The sequence below is a fragment of the Cavia porcellus genome, unplaced genomic scaffold, assembly GCF_034190915.1.
Source record: "Cavia porcellus strain 051 isolate PalLab524CR breed Dunkin Hartley unplaced genomic scaffold, mCavPor4.1 scaffold_16, whole genome shotgun sequence".
In the NCBI taxonomy this organism is placed as follows: Eukaryota; Metazoa; Chordata; class Mammalia; order Rodentia; family Caviidae; genus Cavia; species Cavia porcellus.
Window position 1 is genome coordinate 18,588,173 of NW_026947499.1, and position 21,874 is coordinate 18,610,046.

The following is a 21,874-nucleotide window of genomic DNA, read 5'->3' on the forward strand; positions in this document are numbered from 1 at the left end:
TCGTAGGTATAATGATCACCTTACTGTCAATCTGACTAGCATGTGACATTCAGCTGTTTGGTCAAAGACCACATCAACAGCTACATGTATCTGATAATAAGCAAGAAAAATTATACTTGGTGGTGTGGGTGGGCCTTATCTAACCAGTTGATGGCCTTAAGAAGAGAAGCTGAGGCTTCCTGGTGAGGAAGGAATTGTGTTTCAAGACTTCAGTGGTAACTCCTGCCTGAGTTTCCAGACTGCTGGTCTGGTCTGCCAATTTTGGACTTTCTGGCTCCCATACTTACGGGATTCAGTTCCTTAAAAATAAATCTATTAATGTGTGTGTGTATACTTGCTATTGGTTCTGTTTCTCCCAAGGACCTCTTGACTGACCCAGTAGGATTATAGATTTTCTTTCCATCTTTTTATAAAATTCCTTTCTAATTCTTTCTACTATTAACTTGTGTTTTTATGTAGTAAATGTAAATAAAAAACAAAAAGTGGGCCCTGTCAAATTTAATAATGGCCCATGATGCATGCTTCAAACTGGGCTCAGTTATTTCTTAGATCTTGAGTTGAATGTCCTTTACTAGAAGCCAATCATCACCTAAAACAAGGGACACCATTGACACCAAAGTCACAGGATAGGTGACACCTAAGTCCCCACTATGTGCCAGTCAGTCTGCCAAATGCTTAGACACATCAGCACATTCCAGTTTCATGAAAACCCTTCCAGATTTCTCAAACCTTCTGTTTCAAAGACGAAGGAGGGCTTAACAGAGAGGCAGTCATGCGACAATACTAAAGGACTTTTTTTTTACAGAAACTTTCAAAGACTCAGCTGAGAAAACAGTAGCCCTCAGAAAAGACAAGGCAGGCTGCAAAAGCCACACGCCTCTAGGTACACTGGATCCGGGTGCAGCTATAGTGTAAAAATGCTTTTTAGCACACACATATTAATATTTATGTGCAGAGAGAAGGCTAAGGAATTACTTTCCCAGCAGAAAGACACGGGTGTTTATGAATGATATTTTAAAATTTCAGCCCTAAAAGACATCCTCGTGATTATCTCTCCACCACCCAGTACCTGGCAGCCTGACATTGTTCACTGTGGACAATCAAATGGAGGACCTCTGGCTTTGGTTATTAACTCCTGGATCATGCTGCAGGATACCACTCAGTGCTGGCTGTTCTTTCCCTGTCGGTGGCCCCAGCCCGGGGACAGAGGCACCCACAGTAGGGCAGCTAGGATGCTGCTGATCTGCTGTGTGTTCCCTCCATGCCTCAGTTTCCCCACATGTAAATGAGGAGCAGGGGTTAAGAGTACTCGGAGACTGCTGTCGAGGGAGCTCCTGGAAGAGTGTGGAGCCACCTCTGACGGCTTCCATGTCTGAGGCCATGTGGAGCACAGGGGCTGGGCCAGCAGGTGCATGCTCTGGAGGGGACAGCCCTCCACTCCCCGTACAAGGAGCAGTCACACCCAAACGCCACTAGCAGTCTCCCTTCCTGAGGTATGGGGGCTAAAGGGAAGTCTTACCAGGCACCCAGGGGATGGTGTGTGATGCATGCCAGGTGAGGGGAGAGAGGGGTGCAGGTATTTGAGCTAAATACTTAGGGCAGTGAGGTGGGAACCCCAGGGCAGTGTGGGTGAGCCTTGACTCAAGCAGCAGACTCAGTGGTCACTAGATGCCACTCAGGACCAGGACAGCTCCTCTGGCTTTGGTCTCAGAAACCACAGGGCTCCCCTCCCTTTCGACTCCACTGGCTTTTACCAAATCCATGGAGATGCCAGGTTATGGGATGGAAGGCTTTGGGCCCAGTTAATCTTCACCGCAGCCACATGGTGTAGCAGGGCTCGAGCCCACCATTACCCTCACAGCAGTGGGTCCTTCCCTGGGTCCCCTCCTGCCACCGTGAGGCACCTGAGACCCCCACAACAGGACAGCATTGTGTCAGGAGGGTGCAGGATGTTTGGGCAAGTGTGTATGTGTGCATGTGTGTGTGTGTGTGTGTGTGTGTGCACACATGTGTTTGTGGGGCAGGAGGGGCTGCATGTGAGGGCAGCTGAGGATCCAACTGCATCAAGGGTGTGTCTGGGCAGTGGGACTGAAGACTGAATGTGTCTATCTGTGTGTACACAGTGTGTCTGGCTGTGCACGAGAGTGTGAGTGTCGGTGTGTACACTGCACAGGTGTGTGTGTGTGTGTGTGTGTGACTGTCCATGGTTGTGTGAGCCTGGTTCCACCTGTTCACTTGGGGACCAAAATCTCAGGATGTGAGTGTGGCCCTGTGGACCAGGTGCATCTGTAGGTAGTGTGCTCCTGGCTGGTTTGCTGACAGTGACCATCTGACTGTGGCCATGTGCACTTAACTGTTTGCTTCCAGGATAACTAGTGTTACACCAGCCTCCCCTGGGCATGTGTCCCACCAGGAGGTTTTGGTGCACATGAATTCAGTAACCACGGGGACCTCTCCTAGTGCAGGGTGAAGATGAACTTCAGCCACCCAATCCATTCCCTAAATAGTTCTATGCTGCCAGTGGGTCAGCATTTTTCAGCTATCCTCTGCCCAGTATGAGAAGCAACAGAGTTGGGTGGTGGAGGAGAGAAAGATAGAGAGAGAAAGGAAGCAGGGAACATTGCTGGAGTCCATCCAGACTGGGTCTCTCCCTGAGAAGCCAAGAGCACCTGGTGTCCAAAGCTGGGGATGCTGGTGTTTGTCTAGGTTACTTGTGTTACAGCAGGCCACATATCAGGGCCTGTGGGCGGTGAGAGCTGAAGAGCTCTGTGGTGGTCTTTGGGGTCCCCCAGTGCTGTTAGACATCATCCTTGCTGTTACTATTGTCTTGCTGCGATGGGTCATCCATGCTCCACTGATCACCCTTGCATCCTCTTGCAGGCAGGACCTCGTGTTGCTGAACGCATCATTTCGGGGACATGTGCTCCCCATCTGGAGTTCCATGGTGGTTCTCTGCCTTCCCTGCCCCCAGCTAGGGACCCACTTCTTTGGCTCAGAGCCACTTCAGTATGCATCACCAAATGGCCTCGAGAGACCCAGCCCAGGCCTGGGGCCCTAGCTGAGTGATACCACACCAGCAGGCTGTGACATTGCCTTGAAGTGGGCTCAGTACAGGTCAGTCCAAAGAGCAACCGAAACCTTGTAATCAGGAGATTCAAGTTGTAGTCCCGACTCTGCAGCTCAGCTCCTCTCTGGAGGGCCGCACGTCACCTGCAGATCAAGCCGCACTTCTCCAGGCAGCATCCACCAGAACTGCTGCTGCTCTTGTCTCTGACCATGGGCAAGTTCCCTTGCATTTAAGAGCCTCAGTGTTCTGAGCTCAGAACAGGAGCATGAGGACTGGGTGGACCATTCAGAGACAGACATGAATGGGACTTGTGAGCTGCAGAGACTGAGGAAGGCGCAGTCCAGTGTCTGTTTCTTTCTACTGTCCTTAGACTGGAAGGGAAGGGAGCAGCATCTGGAATCCCCAACTGGCATTTCTCCAGGTGGTTTCTTCCAGCCTGCGAGGTCAGACTGCAAGGTGTAGAGGAGAGGAGGGCTTTCTAGGCCAGGTTCTGCTGAGAGCCGTCCTTTCTGGCATAGGAGCAGCTGCTAACATGTCCTTGAGCCTCCTTGAGAGGAGAGAGTTAAACTGAACGACCTGATTATCAAATAAGAGGTGATTTCCTAAGTCTTACAGGCTCCAATCAGAAGCTACAGCTGTGTGTCTGTCTTTGGCTGAGCTGTGTGCTTGGGGGTGCATGTGGGGAGGTAACAGTCGGTTTCTGGAGCAGTTAATCTGGATGGAGGACTTTCCTGCAGTCAGACTTTGGGGGAAACTCAGATCATGGAGGTCTTCCTACAGCCAAAAGACTAGAGAACCTTCTAAACCAGCAAGGCAATGGTTTAGCTTGACTCCCAGGAGCCCAGGGAGGCCTTTGGAGGTCATTCCTCTTTACAGGTGACCTTCACAATCTAGACCTTGAAAATACAAATGGTGACCAAGACGTGATCCTTCGCTTCCTCCCTCTCCTCCACCTGTGATGTGGGCCACCTGCTTCTCCCCTTTGGTGGTGAAAAGTCCTCTTTTCTCTCCTGGTTTTTTCTTGCAGTGCTGAGAATGGAGCTGAAAGTCTTCACACTGAACCACATCCCTGCCCTTTTTCAACTTTTAATTTTGAAATGGCTCTCGCTATGTTGCCGTGTCACCCAGGCTGGGTTCAAACTTGTGATCCTCCTGCCTCGGCCTCTCGTGTGCTACCATACCCAGCTCATTTGAAAATGAAAGGAAAGTGACCAATGAATTCTCAGCCTTCCTGATAATCTCCCATGGAATAAAGCTTTGGATTTCCCCAGCAACTGAAAGCTGCTTTCCTGTTTGCAGAAAGCTCTGGCACCTCCATAAAAGGCATCAGCTTTAAGTCACACAGACCCGGGTCAGACCCTTACCTATCTGGGTGCTCTTGGGCAGGTATTTTAACTTCCTTAAGCTTCATTTTTCTCATTCATAAATGGGGAATCATCATATCTACCCTGAGTGGGTAGGATGGAAGTCATGAAATGGCATTTACAGTATGGTCTGAGACCTAAAAAGGGTTCAGTCACTTCCCCATCACTTGTCCATGACATGAGAAGGGTGGCTAGATCATATGAGATAGCCACTGCTGGTGCCCATAGCAATGTGCATGCTCCCTACGGGATAGACTGATAGTGACCATGACTCTGTGTTTTAGGGCCTGGGAAGGGCAGGCAGGACCTGCCAGGGAATTAACGTCCCAAGAAGCCATCTTCAGCCAATGATGTGTGACGGTTGGAGAATAAGTACCGCAGTTCCTGCCCCTTGGGTGGGACACATCTGAAGCATGCTCTCCACCACTTCCCGCAGATCCCTGGTGGGAGTGGGCTGCAGCTGTCCTCAGCAGTGGCCTCCTCTGTGAAGAACCCTGCATTAGACTCCTGTCCTCCCCCGTCTCACTTCTCTCCTCCCCTAGTGGTGCATCTTGATGCCATCTCCCAGCTCAGCCAAGGCTCACATCTTTGTATCTGGGGAAGCCCAGCTCAAACCTCTGGGTCACTGAGCATTTTTAACTCACAAGAAAAATCCAACAAGGGCTGAAAGCCACTGTCACCCACAGCTCGTAGTCCATATGAACTGTACTCCCTTGAGTCACACACAGTGTAGCCCCCAGAAATGTCAACAACTGAGTCACATCTTCCCAATGCCCAGCCCTTACTAAGCAATAGCAATGGTAATAATAACAGCTCTTTACATCATTAGTTATAAGTGTGTTACACACTCAATCCTCACAACAACCTATGAGGATGACAATACTATTATCCTGTTTTACAGGCAGAGACCCTCATAGTTAGCAAGATCTGCTCCCTTTTCCAAGTCACACAGCAGGGAGCAGAGTTGGGATTTGACCCCAATCTTGTTGGACATCACATCCTAGTTTCTTACCTCACTACTATTCTGCAGGAAGCCTGCTCGATTCTAATGTGACAAGACTCCAGAGCCACACAAATTTCCCAGAATTCTTTTGGGTGCCCCCAGCAGGAGTCCGAGGATTGCAAAAGCCCGTGCCCCACATTCTGACAATGTCAGCTCTTCATTGGCAGGCTAGCTGCGGCGGTGCATGACCTCAGCAGTTTGGGCTTTTTACTAACAAGAAGCAAGCAGGGCAACTGTTCATCGACTCTCTTTGCTAGGGGCAGACGAAGAGGAGACGAGAGCCAGCTGCGAGTGCCTCTGAAGCCCTAGTATCTCTTTGTTCTGGAGCTTCACAAAAATGAGGTAAATGTCACCAGGCATCAGTTTAGAGGCAGGTGTGGAAGAGTTCCTCTTGGTTTGAAAGAGGCCGCTACCCCCTGGGTAATTAGGCCAAGCTCCACTGCATTAAAGATGCTGGTGAGGAAGAATGGCAGTGAGCTGGAGGCGGCTCATGGCTAGCCAGCTACCTATAATCAGAGAGAAACTGAACCGCACAAAAAGCCTCACTGTCCGAGGAGAATTCAAGCCAGCTATTTTTAGACATCACCAAAGGCTCCAGACAGCTGCTGGGAATTCAGATATCTCAAATTGGGTGCTTCTCAGGGTAAACGTGGAGATCTTCACTGGGGAGAAGTGGCACTGGTCTACAGCTGGCACCATATAAGGTGCTTTTTGGACTTATCCTGCTTGGTAATCCCAGGCAATGCAAAAGACTGGAATCATCCCCATTTTACAGATGAGACATCTGAGGTTCAGAAAGAGTCAGTGCCTTGGCCAGAACCAACATGCTGAGTGAGAGATCTGGGATAGGACTGAATCTGCCTGATTCCAAATCCTGCACGCCCACAGTGTTTTCCTGCCTTCCTGGATTTTTGCTGAGGAAAGAAAAGCAAATCAATCTCCCCCCACTATGACGTGGGAGAAAATTTTTCAATCATCATCTTGTCCCTGCACAGAAGACTCTATGAGTCATAAAATTCAGGCATCCTAGACACATACTGGGAGGAGGTGGAGGGTCAGGCAAGGAAGAACAAGACATGCACTATCCAAGAAAATGTGATTTTCTGAACTGTCTGAGGCTCCCCTCAGCAGGCGTAGCTGAAATGACATACTCGTGAGAATAAAGCAAAAACAGTGCACAGAATTCTCCTAACTTTTGGAGACAAATAAACAACAACAAAAAAAAATTGCCAGAACTAACAACAGTGTAACAAACTCCGCCATGTAAATCAGAAAGCAGAAGTCAAGTGTCTGTTTTCTCAGTGAGAGCATAAGCTTTGAAGTATCTTCACCGAGGCAGGTGACAAGGGGGGAAATATTCTGAGCCTTGGAAGAGGTTGTTCTCCAGTCATTAGGGTTTCAGAGTCACTAACACGAGGTCAGCACCACGGACAGCCACCCAGCTCTCCAGACCAACCAAATTCTCTGTGTGTTACTGATGAATCTTGCAAGACCCTTTCAGGCAAATGCAATTCCTTGCAACAATTTTCAAATCACCAGTAAGTCTCTCCCTCTGGGAGGAGGACACTACTTGCTGACACAGTTAGCAAACTGCTGTGAAAAATTAATCTAACTACGGAGGAAGTCCATTTCTTGGTTCTTTTGTAACAAAAGCAGAGTCCACGTGCCCAAGAGTCTGTGTCAAGGCAGAATAGCAGGGTGCCTGTAGACATTTGCTCTGCCTTGTAATGCTTTTGTTACTGTTGGAACAGCCCATCACCTCAGAAACACATCAGCTGGCTCCCTGCACCAAGCAGATGCCCAAATCAGTGTAGTGCTTGGGAGTTAATAAGCTTCCTTCGGATCTTCCCAATCAGAAGGAGTTCTGTGCCACTGCACAGGGAGACACCATTAGGGGACAGAGTCAATACCAACTAATGACTCTACAAATGGAATCTGGTTTCTACCATATCTGTTTCCCGGTGTGTTTATTCATTTCTCTGTCGGATGTAATGCCTACCAGGGACATGTGTGTGTGGCTTGGAAGGCATCCCTCTGTGTAGGGAGTCAAGGGTGCCATGGAGCCAGGAAATAAAACAAAAGGAGAAACTAGGGTCTGGGAAAAAACGACTTAAACTGAAGGTGAGGAGTCCCCCACCAAAAAGATAGGAGCTGGAGCTCTGAATCCATTTCAAGGAGTTAGGTATTTATAAGGTGAGTGGGCACCCAGACTGAGGGTCAGAAATCTGGGTCCCAGTCCAGGCTCAGTGCTAAAGAAGCACCCAGGCATTGGAAGTCATGCCTGCCAATAATTCCCCAAAAGTACCTTGAGACTGTTGCATACGCAACCCCATTGGCCATATTTCTTTCCCATCCCTTGATGACTTGTCTTGAATCTGGGTATCTTCCCTTCTCCATCATAAGATCTTATGTATCTTTCAAGGTCTTCATCAAATTCTTCCTCCTCTTTAGAGTCTTCCCTGGGGGCTTATTATCAGGAAAGCGTTTCCAGCTTGGCATTCAGCCCATGGCCTTGGCTAGCTCTGGGTTTTTGCCCATGGCTGGGATACATAGCTTTCCCAGGCATGTGAGATCTTAGAATGAGATTCAGCTCAAACACTTCTTGGCTCCTGCAGACACAGATCTTGCTGTCCCCTGTTCATATCTTCTGTGGCTGGCCAGTTCTACTGACACTGGTTCTGCTGTTCAGTAGAGGATGACCCCCTTGAGGGCAGAGGTTGTGCTTTAACCCTTACTGAGCCTCTCCATACCCAGTCCACACAGGAGCTCATTAAGTGTCCCTGTATTCTATAAAAGCTCCCCAGGAGTCCCAGTTGGACATAGCACCATATCTGCCTTCTCACCCAAACTGCCATCACCTCAGTCTCAGCCATGGGGGCCTTGAGGTTCATAAGGCTTAGATTTTCCTTCAGAATCTCTAGCTTCAGGTTCCCAGGTTTCAAACCTGGTATGATGATGATGCAGAGTAGCTGTGGTAATCTAAGAGAAACGAGGATTCCATTCCTAGTAGAAATGACCAGCTTCTGGGACATAATACAAAGATGCCTTTCTCAGATGATGTAAAGCCCCAACCAGGGCCATTCCACCAGCACAGAAGTGGGTAAGCTGGGGACCAGCAGCATCTCTGTGAGCCTCAGCGGGAGCTCCTAGCCGTCCTACTGCAACATGGGCAAAAAGCACCTATGGTAAGATTTTCATGTGTGTTATCAGCCAATTAAACAGTATTTGATGGCCCGTGAAAGTATCATTATACTTCTATCGAGTCACAACAATTTGTGTGTGTGCATGTATGTTTAGGTGAGAGAGAAGGAGACAGAGAGTGAGAGGGAAGGAGGGAGGGAGGGATGGAGGGACAGAGGGAGAGAGAGACAGAGACAGAGAGACAGAGACAGAGAGATAGAGACAGAGAGACCTGGTTTCTGAACGCTGGACGGTACCCAAAGGGATGTCTGATGTCTGATAACGTATAAAACCCAAACCTGGTTATCTGTCCCTGCCTCAGCCACAGCATATTTTAGTGGCAATAGCTTTCCCTCTGAACACCTCTGATTTTGAAGACCTCTTTTCAGAAAGTCCAAGAGTCACCCTTAAAATAACCTGAATATTGGCACCAAGGGGATAGGATGTGGGGATGATAAATCTGCCATCAAGTTAAAAACTCACTATGCTAACAGCTAAGCTAGAAACCCACTGCGTGGACACTCTCCAGCCTGGATTTCACCTACGGCCTCTGCCTTCAGCCAGCCAGGCCTGCAGACCTGAACTGAGCTGACCTTGGGGGAGGATGACGGTGTGCCTGTTTTTAGAAACTGGCAAGCTTGCCAACTGATTGCAAAGAAAAGTTTGAATGGGGCTTCAGAAATGCAGGATAAAAATCATCAAACATATTATCAAGCAATGAATTTTTATAAATAATGAAATTCACAAAGGAGTGACCTTTCTCTGCACACAGGTGTTAACTTTCTACAAATTGACCTATGTGGACAGAACTATATTTTAGGGATGAGTAACTTGGATTTCATCTCATTCAAAGTACAGAATTGTCTCTTTAGAAATGCAGAATTTCATGGACTTGTTGAACCAGACTACATTCAAACAAGACTCCCTGGGGGAATGTCAGGCACATCCAAACTGGCGGGCCACTGGCCGAAGGGTGAGAGCTGTCTGTGTTGGATGCCTGTCCCTATTTCTGCACTGAAAGCACTGGTTGGGGTGGGTTAATCTTCAGAGCTCAGGTCTCAGACCCTCCTCAAGGCCACTGGTTCTTCTCATAGGTCTGACGGTCACCTGGAAGCACACTAGGTGACAACCAAGAGATCCCCTTCTGAGGATGGTGATCCAAGTCAGCAGGGGCACAGAATTAGACTGTGTGACCTTTGACAAATTTACTTAAATTCATTAAGCCTCGGTCTTCTCACTCTAAATGGGATTGATTAAAAATGGCAGTTATCTGAAAAGATACAGGGAAGGTAAGTGAAATTGGGCTTGTGCCTGTCCACCCATCCATCCGTCTGTCTATGCCATGCTTGGAAAAGAAGCCAAGGCTTCCTGTGTCTAGACTACAGCTCACCACCGAGCTGTGCCCTAGGTCTGCCTCCCTCTTGGGAAGGGGACAATGATCCCTGTCCTCTCCTTCTACCTCCTCCTTTCCTGAGTTTGGAAACTCCTGGGTTTTTATAAGTCTCAAACCAAAACCAAAGTCCTGATGACTTATCCCTGAGACTCAGTTTCCCACTTGTAAAATGGGAACAGGGAAATGCTAGTGCCTGTTTTGAGGGCCACTGCGAAGACCAGACATACTAGTCCACAGAAGATGCTCAGAAAAGGACAAGAGGCTTGTGCTGTTTCTGTCACAGCTGTCATTGTCATCATCATCTTGTCATTGGAGACAACCTGCTCTGAGAAAGGCAGGAAGAAGGACAGGCAGAGTTCAGGATCCACCTCAGCTTTAGAAACAAGAAGATGGGTCGGAAAGTGGGGTGCAGCTGGTGCAGGGGGCCGCTGGAGCAGGACAGCGGGATGTGGGAGTTGCTGGGACAGAGGCTGGCCTCGGAGGCCAGGCTGGGGTGGGCCAGAGTGGGCTGTGGGGGGGCAGGAGCCCGGGAAGGTGCAGGGCAGAGATTCGGGGCTGAGAGCTCACGGGACGGGGGCAGGGCCAACTCACGTACACCTGCGGGCTGACTCCTGGGCCAGCTGCAGCCGGTAGACAGACAGGCGATTGGCCCCGCCGCACACACTGCCACGCTCGCCCTTGCACTCCATGTCACACTCGGCCTCGCTCACGTTGGCTGCCTGGATCTTGTGGCCGCAGTAGCACTCGGCGCCGAACTCCAGCCCGGCGTACAGGTAACCCCTGGGGGAGGCTGCTGTCAGGCAGGGCAGGCACCAGCATGGAGCCCGAGGTGACAGGGAACTCAGCAAGGAGAGCACACAGGTGGAGGAAACAGACAAGGGGCCCCCGTGCATGGAGACCGGCTAGACAGGGGCCTTCAGGAGATGGGGAGGCCTACGGGGCTGGAATCTGGGCTGGGAGGAGGAGACCTGAGAGGCGGCAGGCGGGCTGAGGTGTTAGGAAGCCTTGGGGGGAGGCCCCAGGGACAGGGAGAGCCAGGTGAGGGGACCGGAACACCCTAGGGACCATCCACCTGCCCTCACCTCTGCCTCATGGGTGCACACCCTGCACATCTACTTACCAGGCACACCACGCCCACATCACAGGCATCTGCATGTGTCCCCACCACCTAGTACAACACACACATGCATGCACACACACACACATGCACACACATGCACGAATGCACGCACGCACTCCAGATCCTGTGGATCCCCATTCTGTTCTCCGCCCTGGCTCGTCCCTGTAGGAGACAGGAGATGCTCATATCTGCAGTGTCCACCCCCTTTATTTCAGAAATGTCTCTCAGGAATGGTGCCCAGGCCCTTGGAGAGGGCACAGGGCAAGGGGAGGAGGTGGGAACACTCTGGGTCCTTTAGAGGATGGCAGACTGAGCTCACTCACTCACATGTGCAGTCAAGAAAGAAATTCCTTAGCCTAAAACAAACAACCAAAAAAATCCAGGCGCTGCAAGGTTTTGAAGCTATTTTTTTCATAGCCATGGAATCCTTGCCTAAAAACGCCTTGGTGGGTACTCAGTCTACAAGCAGTAAAGGGCACTGCTTGCTCTGGCGCTGGCCTAGTGACAGAGGAAGAGCATACGTTAAACCCCACAATGCTCCTTCAACCACTGTGCCTCTGGGACGTTCTCCAGAGGGCTCTCTAGGAAGCAGCCTGCAAACCAGAGGTCGCTAGAAGAGCCCCCAGTGGCGACTGTCAGGTCATATCACAGTATGCTGGCTGGAGGGACTAACCGACCCAGACTCGTGTCATGGTGACATGCATGGCAGGTGACATTGCTCTGCCTAACAGCTCCCCGGGAAAATATAGCCAGATCAGCTTAGATGACCACAGCATCTTGGTGTGTGACTCCCAGCAAAGTCCTGGGGCTCAACCAGGCTCCTCCAACTGCCTCCTTCAGTCTCTCTTTCATCCCTGGTTCTCAGAGGTGGGAGTACTGAGACAGGGAAACCCACGCAGGACAGAGTTTGACAGTTTCAGGGCCAGGGGAAGAACAAGGATGCCAGGAGAGTCCCTGGATCAGGAAGACAGTGCTTCTAAAAGTCGTTCACCAATCCCTGGACACTCCTTTCTGTACGGAGTGGAGTTTACATCACTTCCCCACTTTGAGCTTGGGCTGGACTTAGTGACCACCGATGAATAGAAGAAGGTAGAAGAAAGGTGCCTTAGTTCAGATCTTTTTGGGGGGCTGGAGTGCTAGGAATCAAACCCAGGGCCTTGTGCATGCAAGGCAAGAGCTACATCCCCAGCCCTGTAGTCCAGCTCTTGAATGTCTGTCAAAGGCCCATGTGGGAGTGTTGCTATCCAGAGGTGGACCCCTTTAAAATGCTGGACCTACTTGGCCATCCTTAGGAAACTTGGGTGATGACCTTGAAGGACCTGGAGGACCCTTTGCTCTTCCTCTCTTTCCTTCCTTGGCCAACAAGTAAGGAGTTTTGTTCGACCATGTGTTCCCGCCATGATGTGCTGCCTCACTGCAGGCCCAAACAGTGGGGAAAATCAAATGAAACCTCTAAACTTGTGAGCCAAATAAACCTTTTCTCTGTATAAATTAATTACCTTGGGTATTTTGTTATACTTATGGAAAGCTGGCTCACAAGGATAGTTACCAAGCTGTTATGGTGTGGATATAGGGTTTGAAAGTTTGCCAAGGGTCCGCGTGTTAAAAGCGTGGTCTCAGGGTGGTGGTATCGGCAGGCAGTGACACCATTCAGAAGTGAGACTAGAAGGAATGTCCTTGGGTCACTGAGCGGCATGACGTTGGCAGGGACTAAGGGACGGCTCATCCCACCCTTGGTGCTTCTGGAATAGGGCTGTTATAAAAGGTGCTGTAGTTGGGATCTTGAGGGCTGTGGCTGCTTCATTCCTGCATCTCTAGTGCACTTGGATAGCCAACAAGAATCTGCTCAACTGAATGATATTGTTTGAGTAGCTCCAACCCTTTCTTTCTGCCTTCCTGCCTTCCTTCTTTATTTCTTCCAGTATTGGGAATTCAATTTAAGGTCTTTGCACTAGGCTAGGCAATCTTTTTTTCTTTTTTCTTCTGTTTTTCCTTTTAAATTTTGAGATTTCTTTTTAAGTTGCTAAATTGCCCAGGCAGGCTTGAATTTGCCATCCTCCTGTCTCAGCCTCCAAGAGTGCTGGATTATAAGCACCATGCCTGGCTTCTAGCACTTCATTGCCGTCACCTCTGATAAATCTTTCCCAACACCCAGCAGGCGAGACCTCTTCTGCATTTCCAACTCTTCAAGAATCCCATATCAACTCTTATCCCCCCTATGGTCCTTTCTAATCACTTGTCTGTCTCCCCTTTCAGGCTGTAAGCTCCACAAGGGGAGGCACTGTGTGGAATCCATCTCTGTCTCCCTGTGACTTTGGAAAACCAATGAACAAATCTGCATCATCAAGGACTTGTGGCCCTTCCCCAGGGAGAGGGGCCCTGGGCTCAGGACCTCACCAGTGGCAGCCGGATCAGGAGAGGCAGCTGATTGTGTTTCCTAATGGGGACAGCAGGAAGGGTCCCTCAGTGGCCACGCCCATGCCCATTTCCACACCAGCCGTGCAGCTGAGGTCAGCAGACCTTGTGACCATCAGATCCAGCTGGCTGGAGTCCATAGGCGAACAGACCAGAGGCCTCCTGAAGAGCTGCCATAGATAGGTTGAAGGACCCAGAGGCAAACACAGGGGGCCAGCTCAGCCCCACAGCAGCCCAAGGACTCTGCTCACTAACCTTTTGGGGACTTGTCCACTCTTGAAAGTCATCTCCCCCACTGGCACCACACACCAGAGCATGTTCTAATCAAACCATATCTTCTTAGACTGCAAACCCTGTCTAAGTAAATGAGTGTTTCTCCTTGGGAGAGAAACAAGGAATCTCTATGCTCAGAAACCATTAGATACCTGCTATACCCAAGTCCGTTTCTCCCTTCACACAGATGTCTCACAAGCCTCGTGTTTACACTTGCTCCTGCACACACAGGCACGCTCAATCATACCTTGGCAAGTTGTGGGTATCATAACCTTTCACACAATGCAATCAGCTATCTGTACACACAAGCAAAATTCTAGACCCTCATGCACATATGCACAAAGATCACTTCACCCAGCAAATTACTGACAGATCAAAGTGTTGGTGATAATCTCATAAACATCACCAGCTGCCTTACACACTGAACACCACAAACACTCACTGCCAGGCATGAGTACACACACACACACACACACACACACACACACACACCTCACATAGCTACACTATCATAAACTCCTACAGGCCAATTCTTAAACAATATTGCTCACACACATGTATGTAAATTTGCACACACACATGCACACCCTTGTACCACCATCTCCTCATGGTTGGGGTTCACCTTCTGACACAGCCTCCCATAACAAGACAAAGAACATCACAGCAGGATCCTGAGGAGGAAGAGGTTGGATGGGCCAGTCTGGGGATATCAGAACCCTACCTTTCCGCACAGTTGTCCTGGCAACGGAAGATGGTCATCTTTTTGTAGTCAAAGAAGGACACACCTCTCAGGGCCCGACTCCGGGTGTCATCCAGGTAGCAGCCGATGTACTTGGCTTTGGGAAAAGCAGAAAAGTCAGATGTGACTGGGGAGAAGGCTGACGGGGTTACAGGAGGAAGCGTTGGTGTGTTCTGGCTGTTGGCCAGAGGCCTCGCTGAGCTTTTGGTACCAGCTTCTTCCTGGACAGAAACAGCAGACTGAAGGTTACAGGCATTGGCAGAGGCTGGTTCGATAACTGTGCAGAGCTGTGGCTGGGCGGCTGGTCCTGGAGACCGACCAGGAATAGGAAGGAGCCTCCTGTGGGCAGGGCTCCCGCCAAGCACTTGGGGCCTCCTGGTGACAAGTGGGTACCCAGGAAACCAAGCCATTTGGTTTCAAAAAATTTTTATTTTTAAATCCAATCACTAGCCATACATTTAGTTTTCTTAAAGGACTTCATGGTAAATACACAAGACAGCACTTGACGGTTTATCTAAAGTCTTTCCCCATTTATTCTTAAAATCCTTCTTATTCTCTGGCTATACTCTTTAGTAACACACATGTCCCATGGAATCCTCACAATGACCCCATGAGAACAGTATTCCTCTTCTGTCCAGGAGGGGAAACTAAGACCCAGAGAGGTTAAGTCACTTGTTCAAGGTTCACAGCTTATACAGGTGGAGGCAGAGCTGGACCCGAGCAATCTGGCTCCAGGACACGTTATAAACTGCTTGTTTCTTGATCCAAGGGACCTTTGCAAAGCTCCACGTGGAGCAGGGACAGTGGCTTCTTCATGCTCTTTACTGAGATGGCTAGAAAGGTGACGTGGCCTGCCTGAGACCCACAGCTCATGGGTGACCCAGCAGACTTGAATCCAGGCTCGTGGGATTCCCAGCAGCTCTTCCCACGGCTCCACTGGAACAATGAGAGGTCAGAGGTGGATCCAGTCAGCCCTTGGAATTAAGTGGTCCTCACACAGAATGGCTGAGGAAGTGCTAAACACCACGGTCACTTGCCCTGGCTTGTTTCCTGTGGCAGGCAGCAGGACCCAGCAGAGGATGCAAGCTCAGCCCCGAAACACTGTGCCCTTGGCTCTGCCCTGCTAAGTACGGTGCTCACCTGCCCTGCTGGACACTGGTCTTGACCTGGCTACCTGAGGTTTCTTTCAGAAGAGAGCGGTGATCTCCTCCACCGAGAACTGTGCGTCTTTAAAGGAAATACGGTGCCCTCGAGCAGCCTAGCAGACAGGGACAGCTCTGGAGGGCCAGAGCCCCTTCCCCCGGTGGGGTGCTCCACCTGAGGTAAGCTGGGAGAGCGAGCTGCCCGGGTGTGCTGCTAGCTCAGGGCTCACCAGAGCACTGAGAGTCCAAGGTCCATGGTGAGAGGGGCAGGAGGAGAAAGGGAAGGAAGGAGGGAGGAAGAGTAGAGAAGGAGAGAGAAGCTGGGGAGACAGTATCTTGGTCATCAAATCAACAAATTGCACGAGAGAAAACAAAACTATTGGGCATCTACCATGTGCTATTTTAATACAGGCCATGTCCCTTTTTTTGTTTTGTTTGAAGCACTGGAAATTGAGCCCAAGGCCCTGTGCATGCTAAGCAAGTGCTCTAACACTGATCCACAACCCCAGCCCTATGGCATGCAAAATTTTTGTCTTCACCAGCTTCTTATGAACCCATTTTATAGATCGGTAAATTGATTGTTATGACTCTCCCAACTCTCAGTCTAGAAGTGAATTTTAGTTTGAGCCTGTGGTGTATGTTTTGATTGGTAGCTACTCATGTTACTTTTTTAAAATGAAATGGGAAGCCATGGAATTTTCCCAAGTTCCTAGGACTCGCAAGTATCTTGTTTCAAGTTAAAGCCCAGGTCTGTTGTCCAATCATTTCATACTTAGAGAGTTTTGGTCTCTTTAGGCCCACAAGTTTCAAGATCATAAAGAGCTACTGCAAGACCTGAGAGGAGAGATGCTCCTGCCCCTGTCACACTGGGCCTGGGCCTGGATGCAAACGGACTTGGGTGGTCTCAAATTAGGGTGAGAGTAGGCACATTTAGCTACCTAATGATCCCATTGGGTAAGATTTGCCTGATGTGGTTGGTGGGAATAAATATACATATGAGAAGTAAGGGGGACCTATTTGTACCTCTTCTTTAGTGTGCTACCAGCAGCCCTTACCTGCCTGACCTGTGACACACTGACTGTCTGGCAGGGAGAGGCAGTCACAGTGTGGGTGCCACCAGCCAGAGTACTTGCCCCAAGGAAGGGCACACGACCCGCTTATTGGGCTCCTACAGATCACCGCAGGGGAAGGACCTCTGCCTCTCCTGGCTGATGACCCGGGCATTCTATAAGGCCAGACCTGCCAGCAGCCACCATCCGGCCCCAGTCACTCTGTGCAGTGGGACAGAAAGCTAAGGCAGAAGTGGGCAGAGACGCGGTGGCAGGAGATTGCAACACATTTTCCCTTTTAGCTCAAGTTAGCTCAGGTGGGCTTTTGTGTCCGTCGCCACCAGGAAGGCGCTGACCAGTATGCGGACACCCAAGCTAAGTAACATGCAGGAGTCCACCAAAAAGTGAGGGTCCGAGGCCAAGTCATGCCCAGGTCTGTCTGTTCCAAAGCCACTGCCGTACTAAGCTGTAGCTCAGGAGCCAGCGTCCTCACTTTCTACAGACTCCCTCTTGGGAGAAGAGCCAGGAATTAATGGTGTGTCCATCTGACCCAGTGCCTGGGCTTGAGATGTCCTACACAGCAGGTGCCCCAAGACTTATTAACAAGTGACCCTCCATTTCTTTATCTGTCGACAAGAGGCACAGGAAGACAAACAGGCCTTCATTAAAGCTCTGAGGAACACGGCCATGCTAAAACATCACAACATCACGGCCTGATGAGCGGGCTGAGCTCTGTGGGTCAGAATGCAAACACTGGGCATGTCTCCTGCCTGTCCCAGGAAAGCCCTTGTGACCCCTTTCCCGCTGGCTTTTAGTGCAGGCTGCCACCCAGCATCATCCCTGTCCTAGGAGTTCTGGCGTCCTGCTGAGCTCATCAGTGCGGTCACAGCCAGTCTGCTAACACCCTCTTCTGCCCACTCCCAGGGCTCTGTCCCCAAATCCTGCTGTGGCAGCACAATGTCTTGGAGACAGGAGGTCAGTTATGTGAAACGGACAGACTCACAGGCCACTCGAGGGCGGATTAATAGCCAAGATCACGCAAACTATCAGCTCGTCTCCACGGCGACCCAGAGACTGCTGAAGTGGCAAAGTTCCCCGGGCTGAGCTATTTATCTGAAGCCCAGAAACCAACATCCGAAGCACCTTCCTGGTGGTGTAGGTTTTCCTCCTTTTTCCTTTATTTTTTTTTTTCTTTTCCTCCAATTAATCTTTTCGCGAAATTTTGCTGTCACTGATAGAAGCAATTTGTTAAAAAGACAGCTAAACACAAACTAATTTGTATGCCTCTGATTTATTGTCTGTGACTAGATTTACAGTCAGAGGCATCTTTTTTGTACACAAGGAAGCCATCAGAGCTGGGTTCAAATCCTGAGTATGACATTGTAGTGATCTCAAAATAAGACCCAAGCGTTTCCTTTCTTTCTAGACTGGAATTGAATCCAGGGCCTTTGCACTGAGCTACATCCAAGCTGTCTCCATTTTTTATTTTTTATGATGAAACAAGTCAGTTTCACAGGTGTGGTCCAACCTTGTGCTCCCCCTGACTCAGTCTCTCCAGGTGCTGGGATTAAAACCACACACCACCGTGCCTGACTTAACCAAGCTCTAGGAAATATAATTTTTCCACCTGAGAAGTGCAAACAAAAATTCAACTAGAGATATTGTAAACTGAATTGTCTTGCTCCTACCCAAGAAAAGATAAGCTGAAGTCCTAACCTCCAGAATTTCAGCATGCTGCCTTACCTGAGATAAGGTCACTGTACATGTAACTAAGTCATAAGGCCAAACTGGAGCAGAGTGACAGGTGACCTTGAGTCTTTTCTGCCTCCAAGCTGTGTGACACCAGGCAAGTAACTTAGCCTCTCTGAACCACCATTTCTTCACCTAGGAAATGAGGCTCAATAATTCCTACTTGTGGACTGGCTTAGTGCCAATCAACAAATCATCAGAGTTTGAGCACTTCACATTGAGAAGCATGTGATGTGGGTGGGTATAGATTCCCACCACCTGGGTTCCCTAGCTGGAGAACCCTGGGTTAATTGCTTAACCTCTCTGTGCCTGAGCTTCTCCTTGCTATATGGAGTTACTCTTAGTTTACCTCATTAGATTTCTAGAAGATTCCGGGAGGTAGTAGATTCACAGTGCTCAGAATAGGATCCACCACTTACACCACTTACACACTCAAACCTATCTGTGTGAGCATCACAACAGCCATATGAATTCACTATGTTTTATGCCTAAGAGAAGACTGACTCTCAGAGAGGAGAGACCTTCCCCAGGCTACACAGCCAGCACACTGCAGAACTGGGACTCTTATTGATTTAGCTGCTAAAAGCTCAGGCTCTCCCAAGGATGGGTGAGTTGGCGGGCACATTTGTAGGTGCCGGTTGCACCGGGGAATTCTGACTTCCTGCAAAGAACCAGCCCAGCCTGGGTGCAGCTCCTTCTCTCCCCTTCCTGGCCTATGATGGGCTCTGAATTTTCTGCAGCTTAAGTCCTGCATCGCCACATCCAGAAGAGGCCTTGTAGGCTTCAGAGAAAACCAAATGCATTTAGCATCAAGTCAGAGAAGCATCTCAATTTTATTAGAGTTAATCTAATGTGTTGTCTTTCCTTGCTGAACCCTTGAGTAAGTTCATCAAGGACAGGCTGGGTCTGTGTCTTCCTAATAACAACACCTGATTCCGAAGACGGCTGACCGAGGGCCCGAGTCAGGGATAATTTATTATGTTCCCTTTCTTTTCTCTCTGAATTTCATAAAATGTGATTGTTGGTCTGGAAGTGGGAGTTTGTGGTTAGGATGTTATAGAAGAAGTGTCACAAGCTTTAGAATTAAATGTACCTTTTTTGAAAACTCAGTTTTCCCTCTGTCTACCTGGGTAATTTGGGGTGAGTGAATTGTCTCCAAGTTTTCAGTTTTACTGCCTGTGAAATGGGACAGCAATAGTCTCTCACTACTAAAGCAACGAAGCACTTATACCATGGCACAGTCCACGATGACTACTCCGTAGGCACTAACTAATAATAATAAAGACAGCGACTCTTAAGTGACCTATGATGAAACAAGATGTGGTAAGCACTTTATATATGTCATTTCATGAAGATTATATATGAAAAACAAAGGGAATAGTGGCTGCCATGAAGTAGGTGCTCAAGAAACAGTAATATTGTCATTAGCAACAATAGCCACAGAAGTCTCCCTTGGTACCCATGGGGGATGGGTTTCAGGATTCCTATGGGAACAACATCCATGGATGCTTATGGCCCTAACAGACAGTGGGGGTAGCATTTGCATATAATCTACATGCATCCTTGTGACTATTTACATCCTTGTGACTACTTACCTCATTTCTAGATTAATTACAGGACCTAATACAATGTCAGGGCTACGGGAATGGTTGTCATGCTATATTGTTTAGGAATAATGAGAAGAAAACATCTGTACCATTCTCAGGATAACTTTTCAAATATTTTCTACTATGGTAGGTTGGATTTGAAGGTGTGGGGCAGATATGGAAGGCTGACTATTTAATTCTTAACAACAAATGGGAGATGTTAGTGTTTTGTATGAATTAATTTCATATTCATTAGAGAATCTAGCCAAGCACAGGCAATTACCATGCATTTAAGGGCCGTGTTAGGGAGCGTAGAGGAAGATGAGTCATTCATTCATTCATTCATTCATTCATTCATTCATTCATTCATTTGTTCATCCAGCCTCTCTTCCATTCAGCAAGTACACGTGGAGCACCATCTTTGCACCGGGCGCTGTCCCTGGTGCTGACGGGACAGGGCTGATCCGCCCAGGCAACAACCCTGCCCTTTTGAAGCTGACACTAAAGCGGAGGCATCTAATCAACACAGAAGCAGACACAGACACAAGATACTTGCATGTGGTGATAAGCATGTGACTAAAATAAATCTGGGGAGCGTGGAATGGCCAGATTCTTTGAGTTAAGACACTCTGGGAAGCAGCTATGGAAGGGGAAGGCGTGGCTGGAGACCCAGTGGAAAGGAAGGGGCGGCTGTGCAGAGCCCTGGAAGAAGGGCATCATGGGTAGGAAGGACTGCATGTACACAGCTCCACATGTAGGATGGATGTGATGTGCTCAATGAGCAACAAAAAAGGCACTGAGCCAAGTATGCTGAGGGCTGGGCAACGTTTCAAGATGAGGTTAGAAAGGTGGACGGAGAGAGTCTAAGCAAGTGAGGGGCACGTCTTAAGGTGCAGGCTTGTGAAACTTTGAGGCTTTCAGAGGACCAGATAGCGGCGGGAGTGGCCACGGTGAGACTGAGCTTGGTGAGTAGAGGCCATCACTCACTTTCCCCATCAGTGTGGCATCTCTCCTGTCACCAGCACCCACAGGATGGGTCCCTTCCCAGGTCACCCCACTGCACCTGCCGAGCACCTCAGGGAGCTCCATGCTAGAACGGATGCTCTGATGACTGCTGCCTCATGACCGACTGGAAGGAGCAGCTCTTGTCCCCATTTTATAGATGTCAAACCTGAGGCACGAGAAGGTGATGTCATTTGCTTGGGACACACAGCTGGTTGGGGTGGGGTTGGAATATGAAATCTAGTCCCCCAGTGTGTTCTGCCTCCTTCACCTCCTTATGAATTCGGGGGTCTTGATGAGGAAGAAATCTAGGGAATCCCAAGGGAGGAGAGGCAGAGTCTTCTGCTTGGTTCCTGAGCCCAGCACAGAATAGGACGGGGGGCAAATTCCTTCCATTAATGCCTTGATAGGGAAGGGATTTTCTCTGAGTTGAATTACAGTGAAACACAAAAACTATCAAGGTTTTCCCTCTGCTCTGATTGGGGGTTTACTCTCCCTTCTCATCTGGCATAGGATGGTGAATCTTATGAATCACAGGGATTGTGGCTCCCACCCCAGCACGGGCAGGTGCAGCAGATTCAAGGCTATGGTCACAGAGAGCAAAGCACTCCAGCCAGGTGGATCTGATTTCAACTCCCACATGGTCTCCAATCAGCTGTGGGTTCTGGACTCTGGGCCTACACTTGTTCAATCCTTGATTTCTACATCTGCTAACTGGGTATAAGAGGCAGGTGCCTCATTTGAGCCCATAAAATTTAGCAAAACTCAAAGAAAAGCCCTTTTTGACTGTGA

The 21,874-nt window shown here is 49.2% G+C and overlaps 1 protein-coding gene across 5 annotated transcripts in view; it reads right to left on the reverse strand.

The window, feature by feature from the left end:
- Wscd2 (WSC domain containing 2) overlaps positions 1-21,874 on the reverse strand; it is a 107,365-nt gene that overhangs the window by 24,334 nt on the left and 61,157 nt on the right. For 4 of the 5 annotated variants that reach the window (XM_003477876.4, XM_013141815.3, XM_005007230.4 and 1 more), the window contains exons 3-4: positions 14,537-14,651; positions 10,603-10,787 (exon numbers count right to left, since the gene is read on the reverse strand). The exons of the other annotated variant lie outside the window; for it this stretch is intronic. In XM_003477876.4, the coding sequence (XP_003477924.1) occupies positions 10,603-10,787; positions 14,537-14,651 (300 nt within the window). The remainder of the gene's footprint in view (positions 1-10,602; positions 10,788-14,536; positions 14,652-21,874) is intronic. 5 annotated transcript variants of the gene reach the window in all.